Source organism: Aethina tumida, chromosome 4 (assembly GCF_024364675.1).
Source record: "Aethina tumida isolate Nest 87 chromosome 4, icAetTumi1.1, whole genome shotgun sequence".
In the NCBI taxonomy this organism is placed as follows: domain Eukaryota; kingdom Metazoa; phylum Arthropoda; class Insecta; order Coleoptera; family Nitidulidae; genus Aethina; species Aethina tumida.
In genome coordinates, this window is record NC_065438.1 from 11,605,514 (window position 1) to 11,623,064 (window position 17,551).

The 17,551-nt window shown below is 35.0% G+C and overlaps 1 protein-coding gene across 1 annotated transcript in view; it reads right to left on the reverse strand.

The window, feature by feature from the left end:
• Positions 1-23: 23 nt before the first annotated feature.
• LOC109600631 (amyloid beta A4 precursor protein-binding family B member 1-interacting protein) overlaps positions 24-17,551 on the reverse strand; it is a 57,357-nt gene continuing 39,829 nt past the window's right edge. The window contains exons 2-8 of the mRNA XM_049966670.1: positions 4,948-5,155; positions 4,640-4,887; positions 4,349-4,583; positions 3,910-4,286; positions 3,540-3,850; positions 2,886-3,477; positions 24-2,552 (exon numbers count right to left, since the gene is read on the reverse strand). Coding sequence (XP_049822627.1) covers positions 1,287-2,552; positions 2,886-3,477; positions 3,540-3,850; positions 3,910-4,286; positions 4,349-4,583; positions 4,640-4,887; positions 4,948-5,155 — 3,237 coding nt within the window. The 3' untranslated portion in view covers positions 24-1,286. The remainder of the gene's footprint in view (positions 2,553-2,885; positions 3,478-3,539; positions 3,851-3,909; positions 4,287-4,348; positions 4,584-4,639; positions 4,888-4,947; positions 5,156-17,551) is intronic.

Here is a 17,551-nt window from a genome sequence, read left to right on the forward strand (position 1 = left end):
GGGAATTGAAATAAAAATACGAGTGTTTTTTAAATAATTTGATTGTTGTAATACTTACTATATTAACAGTTAGTATATATAAATGGTAGACAGTATACAATGTTTATTAGAAAAGCACCTTATAAAGAATACAAAATCTTACAAAGACTTTGGTGCCTTTGAGTAATAGAAAATAAAAATGATTGGTGTCTACAACGCCGATTTTGTGCAGTCATAATTTTTAAAAAATAATTGCACACAAATCCGAACTGAGAATCTGTCGCCTATATAAATTTGATGTATAAATAATTTACTTTCTTAAAATTATGTAAATATACTTGTCTACATAAAGGTAAAACACTAATTTTACTACAATTTCTTTATATAACATCATAGAAATATTAGTATAAAACATACAAAATTGTATGAATGGCATTGTAGAGATCTTGTATAATATGATATATAAAATGAATATTACTAATGTTACTATAGTACAAGGCAATCAAACACTTGTATATCTGCAGCGATTTCAACAAGTCTTAACGAAACGGATTTAATTAAATGCGGTAATATCACAAAACTGTTGAAATAATCATTTATAAACTAGTGGCAGATACACCGGTGCTTGCTGCTAGAACACTAAATATTTTAAATTAAAAGGGATTTTTTAAAGATCCCTTCTGGAACATTTACAAACTATATATAGGTATAAGTATCAAATAGAAAGGAAACTATAACATAAGACAAACATTGCATAATACAATTTCACTCATCATTACAGTGCAGATATTGTGTAAAAATTATTGTACACTGCTTGTCTAACAATTTAAATTGGAAAACAAATAAATAACTTCTTTAATTTAACCCTGTAATATCTTTTTTATAAAATGTTAACTAATATGGGTAGAAATCGATATAAAATTTATAAAACCAAATTTTTTACTATGGCTATTACTAAAATTTTATATCTAGAAGCACCATAAGTGTTTTGTTTCTTTATGAATTATTCCTATAAGTATATACAAAAGTTTTTCATAGTCCTCACATTCAAAATGGCACATATTAAATTTAAATCACAAACGGCAGTATTATACTCGGTATATGACTTAAGAGAAATCGACGTACTTCGAAGAAAAATAAATTAATTTAAAATAGAAAACAATTATCGGGAAATAATAAAATAATAAAAAATTTAACAAAAAAATACACGTTCCAAATAAAACCAATATTTACAGCCCGAATTTTACACAACAAACCCTATAGTAAGGTCGATGTACCTCGATTTCTGTTAACTACGAAACACAGCATCAATGCGTTTTAGGAGTACTTAAAAATGTAGTCACACTTCTCTTGGGCGGCGGAGGGGGTGGTCGTTTCATTTTGTATTCGGTTCGCGAATGTACGGGACTCGTCGCATATTCCACCACGGCCTCCCCAGCCGAATCCCTGTACACGTTTTCGTATAAATTATTGGGTCCGTAGTGCTCCTTTACCCAATTTGACACGTTGTGTTCCTTGTAGTCGGGTAACAACACCGGCGGATCCCTGAATCCGAGGACTTCGTGGGGAGTCGTTTCCGGTTCGAGCTTGCATTTCTGGGCGACTTGCCACTTTTTCCGCATTACGCGTTGCAGATCTTTGAGAAAATCGGTCGGCGGTTCGGCCAGTTTTTTCGGACTCGACAATTTCGTCGTTTCGGCTCGTTTTGGCGGCAAAGGCTTTTTCGGTAATGGTGGCCCCTCTAGAGGTGTCAGATTAAAGCTTATCTTTTTGTTGGTTTTCTTTGGACTCGACGGTTCTTGGAAGTTCACCTTCCTCTGCAGGTGCGGCGAGTTCTGTGTGTAGCCATATATTGAGTTGCCGGAACTCGAACTGTTTGTTGATGCTATGCTATTTGAGGATATTTGCCTGGGCAGTGAAGATTGTCTGAGTGAGGACCTCAGTCCGTTATTGTTGTTGAGCTGCTGAGATCCCGGCAATGTGTTTGATTGACGGTACTGTGGTGGATTCACATAGGGTGGAGGTCCTTGAGTTTCAGTGGCAGCATACAATGTTTCATTGCTGTTTCTGTCGTGGTTTTGAGCTGACGAACCGTATATTTGATTATTTTGTGCGAAGCTAACTCGGTGTGTGGGGCTGAAGCTAACAGGTGGATTCGCTTGAGTTGGTGTGCTACAATTTGAGCCAACAGCAGACGTTGGTGGGCTGACGCAAGGTGTATTTATTCTTGACTGTGTCGGTGTTTGATCTGGCGACATTCCCACTATTGGAGTTCTCTCAGGGCTCAAGACGTTAGTTGGTGTCGCGCAACTGTCTTTCCTTCGTTTTATCGTTCCTGTGTCTTCACCGGGTGGAGGAGGCAGTGACATTAGTGACAATTGACTTCCTGTGAGTTCGGAACCGGTCATTGGCGGTAACTCATTGGGATTTGGTGGCGGAGGTAAGCTGTCCAATGATAAATTGCTGTTGTACAATTCTGGTGGTGGAGGAGGGAGCTGGTAACTGGGAGAATCATTCAGGATAACTTCTCCGTTTGTTTCTGGTGGTGGTGGTAAAGATGTTATTGAGTCGGTCTGCAAAAAAATGTTGAATTAATTTTTGTCTATGGCTATTTCATGTCATACATGTACAAGAAATGGAGATGAAACAAAAAAACATAACATATGCTGGCACATATTAGTTGAAGCATGAGTTTTGAAAAAGGTTATATATTACATATTATTGGCCGCAAAAAACAAGTTTTTTCCTAGTTTCTGTTCAAGGTGCTCCTTCATCATCGACATTCTCGTTTTGATGTTCGACACGGACTCAATTTCCTAAAAGGTGTAATGTTAGTGCATGCAAAGTTGTTACGTGTTAGTGTGCTTAAAAACAACCTACAAATAATTAATAATACGTTATCTTACCATGCATGAAGGCATATCCATATTGTTAGGGGTGACGGGGCTGCGCAGTGAACTTGCACTAGGTGGACGTTCGTTGAACGGACTGTTCCTATCGCCAAATGGAGAAGCCCTTTCCCTGACAGGAGTACTGCACAATGGTGTTGAATTACCGCTTCTGCTTCCCATGGATTCAACGGACCCTCTTGTTTTGTATGAATGCTGCCTTTTCAAAGTTCCCGTGTTGGACGAGTCGTCAGAATTGTTCGACTTCCTTCTGCTCTGTCTTCTAGTTAATGTTCCAGTATTTGTGTAAGCTACAGGACTGGAAGGCAATGCTGTACCATCACATTCATCCCTAGTTTCACCAACTTCTTTCAGTTGTCTTGTAATGTTAGTTAAGGGTAAGCTGGGCTTCATGGAGGGCTTCCGTTTGATGGTGCCCATCGGGAATTCAGAATCGAAGGCGTTTTCACAACTGGATGGGGCACCGTCAGACATGCAACCACTTGAACTGGAACTACTTGCTCTACTGTGCCTTCCAGAACTGACTTCACTGGGTGCGGAGTATGTAGATTCACTTTGAGTGCCATAACCTGCTTCACTGCTGGGGTATCTGTAAAGGGAAGAATGCAAATTAAATACACGTGAATTTTAATGGTGAAATCTTTGACTTACCCTGCTGTTGGAGTCGTAACGTTTGACTGTACCGCAATCGAACTTACGGAGCAACTACGTGCGTGTGCCAAAAGTTCGAGATCATCCTGCGCCATTTCTTCAATCAAGGCCCGATAGTTATCCATTAATTGTTTTCCAAACTTAACCAGTCGCATGCCTACGATCCATCTGTCTAATGTGGCTTGATCTTCAGCGCAAAGGTACTTTATGTACTTGGTGCACTTAGGTTCTTGGAGGCGTGGATGTTTGATGGCGAAGCAGAAGTCTGATGGGGCTTTATATTTCTTTTTCCAACCTAAGCCATAGTACACCTGTAAAAACAAAAATAGTGGTAGTACATAATTTTTTTGTTGTCAAGTACAAAACTTACGTGATTGTTGTCAAATGTTGCTAAGCAGACTAAATCTTTTGCAGATTTTATCTTTTCTTTGGGGTAATAGTACAGACCGGAAGCTCTGAGCACGAAATAGTACTTCTTCCAAATTTTCTTTGAATCCACCTTTAAATACAGAGGTCCTTCTATTTCTGGAAAGCTGTTCGTTGAAAAGAAATCTTCTAAGAGCATGTTTCGTGAATGTTCATCATGTTCTGTGGTGTCCTTGTCCTTGATGCTTATAAGATACTTTTCCGGTTGCAAAAATAAATTTATCTTATCGGGTCTTTCTACAAAATATATTTTATTTTTTGAATCCCTCGTCCACAACAACAGATTATCGACTAGAAGTTCGTGGTCTTCATAAAACCTCTCTGTAATTTAAAATATAATAATTAAAATGATTATCTTAAAACTAAGAAGTGAAATTACTTACCCATATACAAATCAGGAAGATGTTCCACAATAGCCCACTTTGGGTCCATTTGTACATGGTTCTTATCAGCTAATAACCTAGTTACATAAGAGCACAGCATTTTTTCGTCCACAAGTAGAGACTTCGCAGAACCGTCGGTCGTGAAAACTTTCAAAAACAGTTTCTGAATGTTCGCCTCTTTGATTTTCTCCATTGCCATACGAATTTTTTCAGCCTTTATTCTCGAAGCTTCATCCTAAACATCAAGATTTAAATGAATATCAGTTTTGTTCAACATTATGATGCGTTTACCTGTTGCATATTTTGTAAATGAAGCGTTTGGGGTTTGGAGCTGCTGCCCCCGCTGCTCGCCGATGATTCGCTAGACAACATCGACACAGTGTCGCTGAAGGCTGAATCATTGTCCGGCGATTCTGTTCTAACCGAATCCGACTTCAACATTATATCCCCGGACTCGTTTGGATCCAATTTTATCCTCGATGCTTCAGACGACGAACGACTGTGTGTTCTGGATATGTGCTGCGACATCTTTTGAGCGTCTGCGAAGAAAAACCGTGGGCTATCAATTTGTTTAAGTTGTGAAATTAAGATAAACTTACCCGACAACCTTTTACTGTCTCTGGCTTGACCGATTTCCCTGTCCACCACCGACTCCAAAGCACAAAGTTCTCCAAGAATCGCATCCAGGTCTACATCTTGCGAGTCTTCCAGATTAGCCATAGAAAATCTGTAGCTATCGATTCTTGGTGCTGTGATTTCGGAATTTAGCGGCCTCAAATGTGCGGTTGTATTTACGGGGTCCAAGCCCTATAAAAATAAAACAAACATTTCAATATGCCGAAAAAAAGAATTAAAAACTGTTATTCGAGTTAATGCGGTAGAATACATTGAGAAATCAGAAATTTATACACCGATTTAGGAATTGTTTGCAAATATGAATGCAGAAGGGCCACAACCATAGCAACGGGAGATATACGTGTAAGACCCGGAGAAGAATTGCAAAGATCTGTTCTGCAGGATCTACATTCAGTAGAACTGGCACTGGTGAGATATCCAATGGCTTTCATCAACTGATGACAACTGTAAAATATGGGTACGCAGCCTCTGGTGGTAAACATTTTTCGTTCCCGGTGTGTCACAATGACGACGCATTTCATCAAACCTTTAGGAAGTGGGCACCGTTTTTCGAAAGTTGCGATGTTATGGTCATCATCGAAGAGGGTTGGGCATTTCGCCGTAACACTCGAGCACGAATAGCAACTTAAAGCGGCAGTAAAGGAGCACAGCATTAAAACGCAAAACGCCGTCTTCAACATGACGAATAGTTTTTGTAAATGACAAACTTATTTGACAAGTGATCTGATTTATTGTTATTTATTATTGCGTAAGTGTCATGCTAATAAAATTCCTTACATTGCTCTTTATGGTAAACGATGTGATCTCGCTTACGTGCTATCAATGTTCTTCCTTAGACAACGTAAGATGCTTTCAAAACGACTTGTTGACCAGCAAAGAATGCTCGTTGCCCAACAGTATGGTTCAGTGTGGGGTTATCCATGCCACCATTGAGAACGTTCAAGTCACCACCAGAGACTGCATTCCTTTCCTTGGAGACTGCATCACATTCGCCAAGTACATTCAATACGAAGATAATCAAATTGTGAACAATTGCAACTTTTGCCAGGAAGATAATTGCAACTCTTCGGTGAAGGTGCTCTTTAATAAAACCTACTTAATTTTAACATTACTAACGATGCTATTTTTTGCCTTGTGATTACTGAAACTAATTAACGATTGCACCTTTGCCATGTAGAAAGTATTTGTGTATTTATTTTAATAAATGTTTGTAATTATTAATTTTATTTTACAACAACATAATAATGCCCATAAATAATTAACGCCCGAAAATATTTAAGGAATTTTTTACGTAACCAAGCTTGTCTCCTTGGCTACAAACAGATTTACTCCGGGATAAACTGTTCGTCGGACTATAAATTTTAAATTGTGTTCCGGAGGAGTATCAGCATTTTTGCATTAAAAGCAAAGTGATATATTACCGGAAAGATTAATATTGTGGGGCCACGACAGGCTATTGATTCTATATATAAAAAAATGACGTATGTATAATGTTTAATTACCTATGAAAAAACATAACGTGAATCTACCCCGGAGTAAAATAAATTTCAATGAAACGTGGCGCAATAAACTGGGAAATTTGTCAACATAGAATAAAAAGAATGTACGAGGATGGCGATAAATTTCCACATCCCCCATATTTTTACTAGGAAGGCGGAATAGCGTGAGTTGTAGGAAGTATGGGTGCGGCGTTAAAGGGACGGAAAAGGGCGATGATGATTAACGTTATTTATATTACATGACAATCCGTTTATAAGGATATTGTATTAAATGTAATCGTTGGAATAATCAGCAAATTTGCTTTCTCTCAAGTCCAATGCACATTAGGTGTGGTCACAATGCTTAGGCACAAAAGGGTATTATGATATTGATTAGATACTAATATAGTAGATACAATATAAATATGGTTGGGTGTAAGTAATGTGGCTAATTACTGTCTTAAAAGGATAAATGATATCGGAAAGTTTATTGGAACAGGTAAATACAAGGAACAGCAGTTAAATTATGCTGACTGCCTGGGAAAATGTTCCAGTTCAATATTCTAATCAGTATCGATAACTTTTTTACAACAACAACATGTCATGTATTTTATAAATGATCCATAATTTATATTTATTTTTTGTTATTGTTATTTATTTAGCTAGTCGATTTCAATCTGCGTTCAACGGCCTCGGCCACAATGAATAAATAAACCATCGACAATGGAATATGATGTCTCGAAGTTTATCAATTATCTCTACAACGTCATTTTTATTTATTCCGCCCAGTAACGTGTACGAAGAATAAGTCCGAAACGATCCATAACATAAATATCCCCCGAGACGTACTCAACAGCCCCAATCCGCGGCATCGGTTGGTATCTCCAACCCAGACCGGGTTAAGCATGGCTCGTTGATTTGAGTGGTTCCGTCAGAAACGTCGAACGTCCTCAACATCGACCGCACCGTCGGGGGTGCAAAACTTTTGCGAATGGATTATTCAACAATTGTGACAAACGAAAGTACGGGAACTCGTCTGTTGGGAATTTGCTGAGAGATTACGACCGCGTAAGCCACTTCATCGCTATTTTTATTGTTCGGTCTTCGTTCAGCTGGTGCCACGGCACCCGCTACGTTTTTATGTCGCACATTCGGTCTCGTTCCGGGGATGCACTTGCCGTTGAAACGTTTCAATTACACGCGGAAATCGTCGGTCGGGCCGTGCATTTGGAAAATTACATGTTTCATGCGGGATTAGATGAATCTTTGTTTTCCTCGTAGTTCACGTTGTAAAAATTATTGCTCGAGTAATTTGTTCAAATAATTGATACTAATCTTTTAATCAACAAAACGAAATAAAATGGATTTCGTGTGAATTTGTCACAAATAAAGACAATGTAATATAAGTTAAATAAAACATTTTGTATAAAATGTGTCATATAAAAAATATTTGCACAGTCAAATTTGCACAATATGTTTTAACAAAAATTAAATATGGATGGATGTACGTATTTTCATATTTTATTTGCACTTCCAAAGATACAAAACAAAAATATTCTGTTGGATAAATTATATATTTAAATCATTAACGAATTTAATTATGACTATGAATATCTTTAGCAGAAAAAATAATTATTTCTAAAATAAAAATCGGTATTAAATTAGTATAGATTACATTAAAAAATATATACTGTGAAACTGTCTGAAGATTTTCAGATCAGATTACTATTTATCTAATATGAATCACAAGACCACATTTTCCATTAAAAAAGCTACAAAACAAAAATATTTTATTTATTTTGTATTTAGAGAAATCAATAATTTTTTAAAAATACTTATTTTGTTGAATATATTAACCATTGAATTTATAAATCACGTTAATTATGACTATAGAAACATTTAATTAAAAATGATTTTTTACCAGAATAAATTTAAAATTTCTAAAATTAATAATAAAATAAAAATTTACAATAAAATAGTATAAATTATTTGATTAACTGGACAGTAAAAGAGCAAAACAGATATTAAAAATACCTTTAAATTATTGTTCAGTTATATATTAATCACATTGATTGATAGTTACGTTAAAAATGAATAGAGTCTGGTCGTCAAAAATCCAACTCTGTTAATTTTTCATATTAATAATGTTTAGAAATGTGTGAGCTGATTTTCAGGACAGATTACTAATATTATTGAATACATTAATCACGTTAATTATGATTATAGAAATATTTAATTAAATCTTTTTTTTTACCAGAATAAATTTAAAATTTGTAAAATTAATGAAAAAAAAAATAAAATTTATAATAAAAGAATATAAATCACGTTAAAAAATAAGTATGGTGAGGTCCTCAAAAATTCAACCCTGTTAATGTTTCACACTAATAATGTATAGAAATGTGTGAGCTTATTTTCAAGACAGACTTCTACTCACCAAATTTAGACGGCAAAAGAATAAAACATAGAATTATTCTTTCAAATACAATGTATCCTCACAGGACCACTTACATTAATTTAAAAATTTAATCAGAGTGACAATATTTTACATACAATTATATTTATTGTTGGTACCATTCAAATGTTATTACAGAGGAGAGTTTTTTATGTAATAGAATAATTATTACCAATTAAAACGTTTTTTAAATTTACAAGTTTTCCATGTAAATTCTAAAAATTTGATATAGGACTATTGAGCATCGGTTTACCACATTGTATTAAATGAAACGTATAATCGATTATCTTAAAACATAACAATTCATGCAATACAAGACACATCTCCGTTCCTAGAAGCATTGAAAGCCATAAAACCGGTATAATTCCGCTATTATATTTCTATTTCCTTGAATCTGCAACGACACGATGATACCATTTCATCGGCATATTTCCACGGTAAAAAGTCGTTATTTCGTTTGCCATGTTTCCGTGTACCATTGCGTGGAAAGCTCAAGGCGTGAGTCGTACGGAATTGACCCATTTTTCACATGTGCGAGCCCTTAACCCACATTCCGCAGATTCGGCCTGTCGCAGCACCGAATTTACGACACATTAAACTAACGGCTGCAAAAATGCACGAACGTGGATGAAAAAAGGAAAACAGATTACCCCGGATTGGGCCGTGGCGGGCCGGAGTTTGTGGAAAACATTAGGGGCGGCAATTGGTGATAATGGGAACATTGGATGTTTCGAGCCGATTTCCGTGTAATGGGGCTTCATGTACTATTGGCTTTTTGCGTTTTCGAAATTAAATTCGGGTTAGCAATCCAAATGGAGCGGTTTAATGAAGAGGACGGCAGCTGCGGCAGTTTTGGTGCTGGGCAACTCTCAACCGGGGCAGGTGTGGTTGTGTACACAACAAAAAGTGATTTATCGTCGAACTTATTTTTGGTACGTTCGTACGCTTATCTCGTTGTTTCCTTTATAATTACTCCCCCTTAAATTCGGTCCGCAACTTTCCGAATTTGCTTATGAAAAGGTGACTCTTTAGAAACGTCATCCTGGATCTCGACAACGTAGAAGATAAAATGAAATATTGCTCGGCTCCAAATCGATTCAACGTCGCGCACAAAATTCCGTGCCATCAAGGCGCTCTATTCATACGGCATTTGTGTTTATATCTCCGTATTGAAATTTGACGTATCGTTCGTAAAGTGATACGAGGCTCCATTCAATTCGCATTAAATCAAAGTGTGGTCATGTCACGGTGGAAATGGAGTTTTCTATGATTTTCGAGTGGGCGACACATCAATGGATGTATTCGTTTGTGAGATCTTTCAATTAGTTTTTGAAGCTACTGCAAACACTGACAATTGAATGACTTGAAGATCCCCTTACCTGTTTTGGTTTGATCACAATAAGGTTGTAAATATGTTTTACAAGAAGGGATTTATATTAAATTTATTGGGTCCGGGGCCAAAGATTATAATGCATTCGTCTGAGTGCAATTATTAATATATAATGAATTACCACCCGCACGTAGATTCTATAATAAAGTCAAGATGAAGCAATATAGTTTGGCCAGGATGAAGTAAAACCAGATAATTCTTGGTTATTGAATGTGTTAACAATGCTTTTTTATATAGTTACTCAAAATTTACATAACTTTTTCAATTACTTGGAACTTTTCTACTTCCTTCTACCTAATATTTTTTGGGAGGGGCTAATACCTGAATAAAATATTTTGGAAAACCAATTTATTATGAGATAATCCCGCTTCTTTATCCTGTAAATCAATTTGTCTTATTAATTCCCTTCCCCCTCAGAAACTGATAAAAGAAAGCATCATCTTTTGTGCTAATCCCTATTATTATACTTTTCCAAATTTAGTCTTACAAGATTGCAGCCTGCCTGCGTCCCAAGAACCTTTTATGCCACAGATTTCCACACATCTGTCCGTGGACCCGCAAACATTTGGCAACAAGGCGACAAGAGGTAAACCGTGTATAAATATAGAATGACAGCTGTCTGCCGTTCTTGGAGCAACCCTTCTTAAGGATTATGTTACGTCCGAATTAAGCAAAACATTCATCAATTAGTGGGGGCACACGCGCGATCTATTTTAACTGGGACAGTCCGGAAATTAACGAAATTGTTAAAATAGATGGACGCAAAAGGGTGGCGAACACATGGGCATTGCGTGGCGATTAGGATGGCGATTTATCGATGGTCTTCGCTACCAAAATAAACACACTAACTTTAGATTAAAACGCTTCCATTTTGGTCGGAGAGAAATGACTTTTCTCTTAGGCATCGCGACTCGCTCACTTATTTTAGTGTTGGAGGTAAATGTGGCTTTGTAGATTGAACGGAAGGCCGTGGAGTGGACGTGAACGTTTTCTTTTAAATTATTAATTGACCATAAATGGGGGGACGTGTCTGGTGCTTCGAAGAAGACAATGAAATAGTCTTTAACCATGTCGCATCATTGGCCTCCATCAGCAAAATTCAAAACTTAAGGTATTGGAGGCTGTGGAGAAGATATAAACTCCTTCTTATAAATTATTAATTAGTCGTATCTGGTGCTTTGAAGAAGATAATGAAACTGTCTTTAATCATCACATCATAGGTCTTCATCAGCAAAAATCAAACCTCCAAACAAATGAACATAATTTGGAATTAGCATGGTTCAACAAGAGCAAACCCGCAAAAGGACTATTATACAACACGAACAGAAAGTGAAAGAAAATGAGGAAACACGAGCACACACAGAAATGATGTCAATGTCAGACCACGACAATCGTCGTAGAAAACACCGGGTGACTTCAATGCGTGATTTTAGAGGTTGCATAAAAATGCAGTTGCTTCATCTACGTATACAGTTACCAATAAAAAGCCATGGATGTACCTTTCCAAATTTCCATCCCTTGAACATGTTTGAATGGCACTCATATCACTGCGCCTAGGCCGTAAACGCAAACCAAGCACGCTCACTGTATGCACTCTATGCACACATGCACCGCAACGTGAGACCAAAACCAAAACACAAGAGCATCAGGCACAAACACCGCAGAAACTGAACTATTGACTGAGTTCGCGGAGTCGGGCTTTAAACCGACCGGTCAAAGAGAGACTGGATAACAGACGTGAGAGACGCACACACCGGAGCTCCAGACACACACCGAGCCGACCGGTGAAAACGGCATGGACGGAGTAGAGTAGAGAAGAAATATGGTCGAGGTGCTTCCGCGTGTGACGTCATACTGCCCGGGATCCTTTCCGCAGCAGCCAGTTTTCGTCCTGTTCGAGCCGTTCCGATGTTGTTCGTGCGGTGTCGTCGCGGAAGGGTTGCCGTCTGGTGGATGGATACGCACCGCTTCGGGTCTGCGAGACCGGTGTGAATTATTTAACACTGTTTTTCTTGACCTTTCTGACAGATTTCTCGGTTTGGAACGACGGTTCGAGTGCACTTGTTCGGCCTGAGTGCATGGCCACGCAAATATTCATTTCCCGAGACGCGGGATGCATAGAGCGATGCTTTGGAGTTACGATCGTCTGCGGGAGGCGTCGTTTCTTGTCTTCCAGTTATGTTTTATAGTTTGTTCATATAGTGAAAACGGCTACGTACGTTTAATGAGGGGTTTCATGCTGCCAAGTCTAAGGGCATTAATTTGTTGGCGGCTCTGGGAACGTTCGGATCACATTAAAACTTTACAACGAGTTGCCAATTCTCTTTCTTCATTCTAATACTAAGTAAACGTTGGAAGTAAATTGCTTTTCAATTGTTGTTACACTTAGCGCAAGATAATTATTATGTTTTGGTTGTTAACAAATCAACAACTGTCATAAAATTCATGGACAAACACTTAAAATAAAAAATAAAACCCTAATATTAATAATAAGCTCCAGGAAATTATAATTTAATTATTTTTACTTTTTGTACCGAAAAGTTTATGTCATATCTTGACAAATGAAGTTTTTATACCCTTTTCATTGCTAATATCTGTCACACAATTCATGTGACATACAATTAAGTAAAATCCCAAAGCTATAACTGTTGAAATGGTCCCTTAATTACTTAAAACATCTCATATCTCTTTATCCATTTTAATATTAATATTAAACTCCATAAAATTCATATTTAATTATTTTTACTTTTAGTGCAGAAGTTTCAATTGTGTTATATATCTTAATAAATGAAGTTTGTCTAGTTCTTTCATTGCCAATATTTATCATATAATTCATGTGACAAATATTTGAAGAAAAATCGAAAAATATATCTGTTGAAGGACTCTCTTAATTATTGAAAACATCTCGTATCTATTTCTCAATTTTAATATTAATATTAAGCTCCAGAAAATACTTATTCAATTTATACTTTTTGTGCAGAAGTTTTAATTGTGTTATATATTTTAATAAATGAAGTTTATCTAGTTCTTTCATTGCCAATATCTGTCATACAATTCATTTAACAAACATTTGAAGAAAATTACAAAAAATGTATCTGTTGAAGTACTCTCTTATTTATTTAAAACATCTCATATCTTTTCTCAATTTTAATATTATTATTAAGTTCCAGAAAATCCTTATTCAAATTATACTTTTTGTGCAGAAGTTTTAATTGTTATATATCTTAATAAATGAAGTTTGTCCAGTTCTTTCATTGCCAATATCTGTCATACAATTCATATGACAAACATTTGAGTAAAATTCCAAAAATGTATCTGTTGAAGTACTCTCTTAATTATTTAAAACATTTCATATCTCTTTCTCAATTTTAATATTATTATTAAGTTCCAGAAAATTCTTATTTAATTTATTCTTTTTGTGCACAAGTTTTAATTGTTATATATCCTAATAAATGAACTTTGTTTAGTTCTTTCATTGCCAATATCTGTCATACAATTCATGTGACAAACATTTGAATGAAATTTCAAAAATGTATCTGTTGAAGTACTCTCTTAATTATTTAAAACATTTCATATCTCTTTCTCAATTTTAATATTAATATTAAGCTCCAGAAAATACTTATACAATTTATACTTTTTGTGCAGAAGTTTTAATTGTTATATATCTTAATAAATGAAGTTTGTCCAGTTCTTTCATTGCCAATATCTGTCATACAATTCATATGACAAACATTTGAAGAATATTCCAAAAAATGTATCTGTTGAAGTACTCTCTTATTTATTTAAAACATCTCATATATTTTTCTCAATTTTAATATTTTATTAAGTTCCAGAAAATCCTTATTCAATTTATACTTTTTGTGCAGAAGTTTTAATTGTTATATATCTTAATAAATGAAGTTTGACCAGTTCTTTCATTGCCAATATCTGTCATACAATTCATATGACAAACATTTGAGCAAAATTCTCTTTATCTATTTAAATACGAAATAATAGATTCCATTCAGTAAGTTTCTATTTAATTACGGCCACATTTTGCGTAGAAGAACTAATTGAGCTGTACATGTTAATAAAATGAATTGTTTATAGCCCTTCCAGTGCTAATACCTGTCATACAATTCATGTGACCTACACTTGAATAAAATCCCAAAGCTCCGCCGGTTGAAGCACTCTCTTAATTATTTAAAACAAACCACCAGCGAACCAGCCCGCTAATGACCTATGAGACCGGAACGTTGCGTACAACAAATCATCAAACCGACACTAATGTTGTTCGTTAAATGTTTGCAAATTACGGACAATCCGTCCGACCAGCAAGTATGGGACCCGCAATTACCGGCAGGTCCTATCTCCGTGAGTGCGAGCGCCATCAATAAAACACGGGTCCTCTGAAGTCAGACCGCAAATTTGCTTGCTCGTGAAACGACGCAAATTGTGATTTTCAAAGTTTCGCCATGGGCCCAAAACCCGATTCGCTTGCGGAACTTTTAACGGGAAAATGTTTCGCTGTAATTTCAGCGAATGTATTTTATTCATGTGATGGCCGTAACAGTTTTCCAAGTTGTTATTGTGATGGCTGGAACACTTTTCCAACTTAAAGAATGCATAATCAAATAAGGAATTTTACTAAACATAAAACGACGAATAATGGCGGCGGTTGTCCTTCTTTAACGTTATTAGAATTCGCCATAAAACTCGTTTCGTTCCTTTTAATAAAGAATTTCCATTTTTTTTTGTTACACTTTTTTGCCGCCGCAATAAACTTCTCCATGATTGTGTAATACTTTTTTATATTCAAGGGCTGTATCTTAAAAAAATTAATAACCTGTTTTCTGAAAGTGTATTACTTAACTGAAAGTAGGAGGGAAATATTAATTAACCTAAAACATCCCCTGTGTACAATTCAACAATCACAGTATTTGTGTACCTAAACGAAAGAAAACCAGAGACAATATTGATGAAGAAACACAATTTACCATCTGTCAATACCATAAAGGTCGGTTTGTCTATTACTGGATGTCAGGTCATCCGTTATGGCCGGTGATATCAAATAATAAATCTTATCCCTCCGATTTTTCGCACTAATATCCGCCAAACGAAGGGGTGGCCAGAGATTGCAATATTACTTCTCAAACGTTGCCGTTGCAGATGTCTTATCGTAAGTAGTAAAAAGTTTATTATGCCCGTCACGTTTCTACCAACCAAGTTTTTGTGCTTGGCTCGTAAAATAATTTTCGACTTCATGAAAACTTTCGAAAAGAAAGGTTCTAACGGCCCTTAAGTAATAAACAATGGAAATTAGGTGTAGTTAGAAAGCTTCGGTGTTAAATTACAATGTTACAATAAAATTGTTTTATTCAAATCTTTTTTGGTTAAAACTTTCTTGTTTTAGAAAAATAAGCAAGGAGCATTAAGAATAATTTAATCTATGAATTATTCAAATAATAAACAATGTCAGTTAGGTGTATCCAGGGAGTTTTAAGATTAAATTATTATGTTACAACAAAACTGCTTTATTAAAAGCATTTTTGTTCAAAAAAATTATATTTTTTAGACAATAATATTTCAGATTTTCGAAATAATATAAACTCCAGGAGTAGTAAAATTGAATCTTTACTTTAATTTATTAATTATTCAAGTAATAAACAATATTAATTAGGTGTGGTCAGAGTGCTTTATGTTTAAATTACAGTTTTATAATAAAATTGTTTTATTAAATTATCTTTTATTCAAAAGTTTCTATTCTTTAGATAAATAAACAATAATATTCCAGTTTTTCGAAATAATATAAAAACTCCAGGAGTAGTAAAATTAACTAAAGACTTTAATCTAACAATTATTCAAGTAATATACAATGTAAATTAGGTGTAGTGAGTCAAATTGATTTATTAATTTTTTTTTCAAAAGTTTCTGTTTTTTAGATAAATAAACAATATTATTCCAGATTTTTTAAATAATATAAACAAAACTGACTAAAGAATTTAATTTATTAATCATTCAAGTGATATTTTATTCAAATCTTTTACGTTTTAAATTTTTTATCTGTTAGATAAATGAGCAATAAAATACCGGATTTTCCAAAATATATAATCTCAAGAAACAGTAAAATTGACTAAAGAATTTAATCTTCAATTATCAATTATTCTAGTAATAAATAATGTAAATTAGGTGTTGTTAGAGAACTTAGAAGATTAGATTATATTGTTACAATAAAATTGTTTTATAAAAATCCCTTTTTTCCAAACATTTATTTTTATTTATATAAACTGGCAATAAAAGTCGAGATTTTTTAAAATAATATAAACACAAGTAGCAGTGAAATTGTCTTAAGAATTTAATCTATCAATTATTCATGTTGCCCCCTTGAAATTTCATATTCAATTTTATTATGCAAATTCAGTTAAATTTTCTCTGCAGCATCGCATCCATCTATCAAGATTATAAAAATAATGGCATTAGGGAACGGGTCTTAAAATAAATGAAATTTGAAATGTCCCGTAGACATTCATTTAGAACTTCAAAGGAAATGGAAATTGAATGATTTTCATTTGAACGTTTGGAGAAATGAATAAATTTAAATTGAGAATGTTTTTAAGCAGTAATTAATATTTGTTTCCGGGCAGGATGTTTAAGGATTTGATGTAAATAAACGACCGGTATTTATTCGGGGATAAAGCAATTTGATTTAAAATGTTATTTAAAAATTTAAATTACATTTTACTTGTTGTGACGGTGCCTTTTATTGTTTAGTCCACAATTAACTAAACTGTGAAATTTAAGATTTAGTGAATTGTTCACCGCCAAAACCGGCGTTTGTCTTCCACGGTTGGAAAATCATGCAAATTTTACCCTCTGACAAATTTATGTGGACGTTTCGTGAATATTGGCCAAATTTTTACTTTTATTTATTGCATCGTAAAAGCTCGGGGTTTTATGCTTATGAATAATAAAATTTTGATGATCACGAAATGGTCAGCCAACAATTAGGTTTGCGGCAGCAAATGTGGAATGGTAGACACATGTATTTCAGAATTTGCAATGTTATAATGGAAATGTTACAGTCTACGGCTCTCTAAAAGCTTTTAATTTTCATTTTACCGACGTTTTTTGGATATATTTGATCCATTAACCATGGTTTGCGCCGGAAGTTTTACGGCACTCCCACTCTAAAAATTGTTAGTTGTAGATGAAAACGGGACCGAAATGTGACACTTCCATAAAAATTTCGCCAGGTGGTTGCAGGGTGG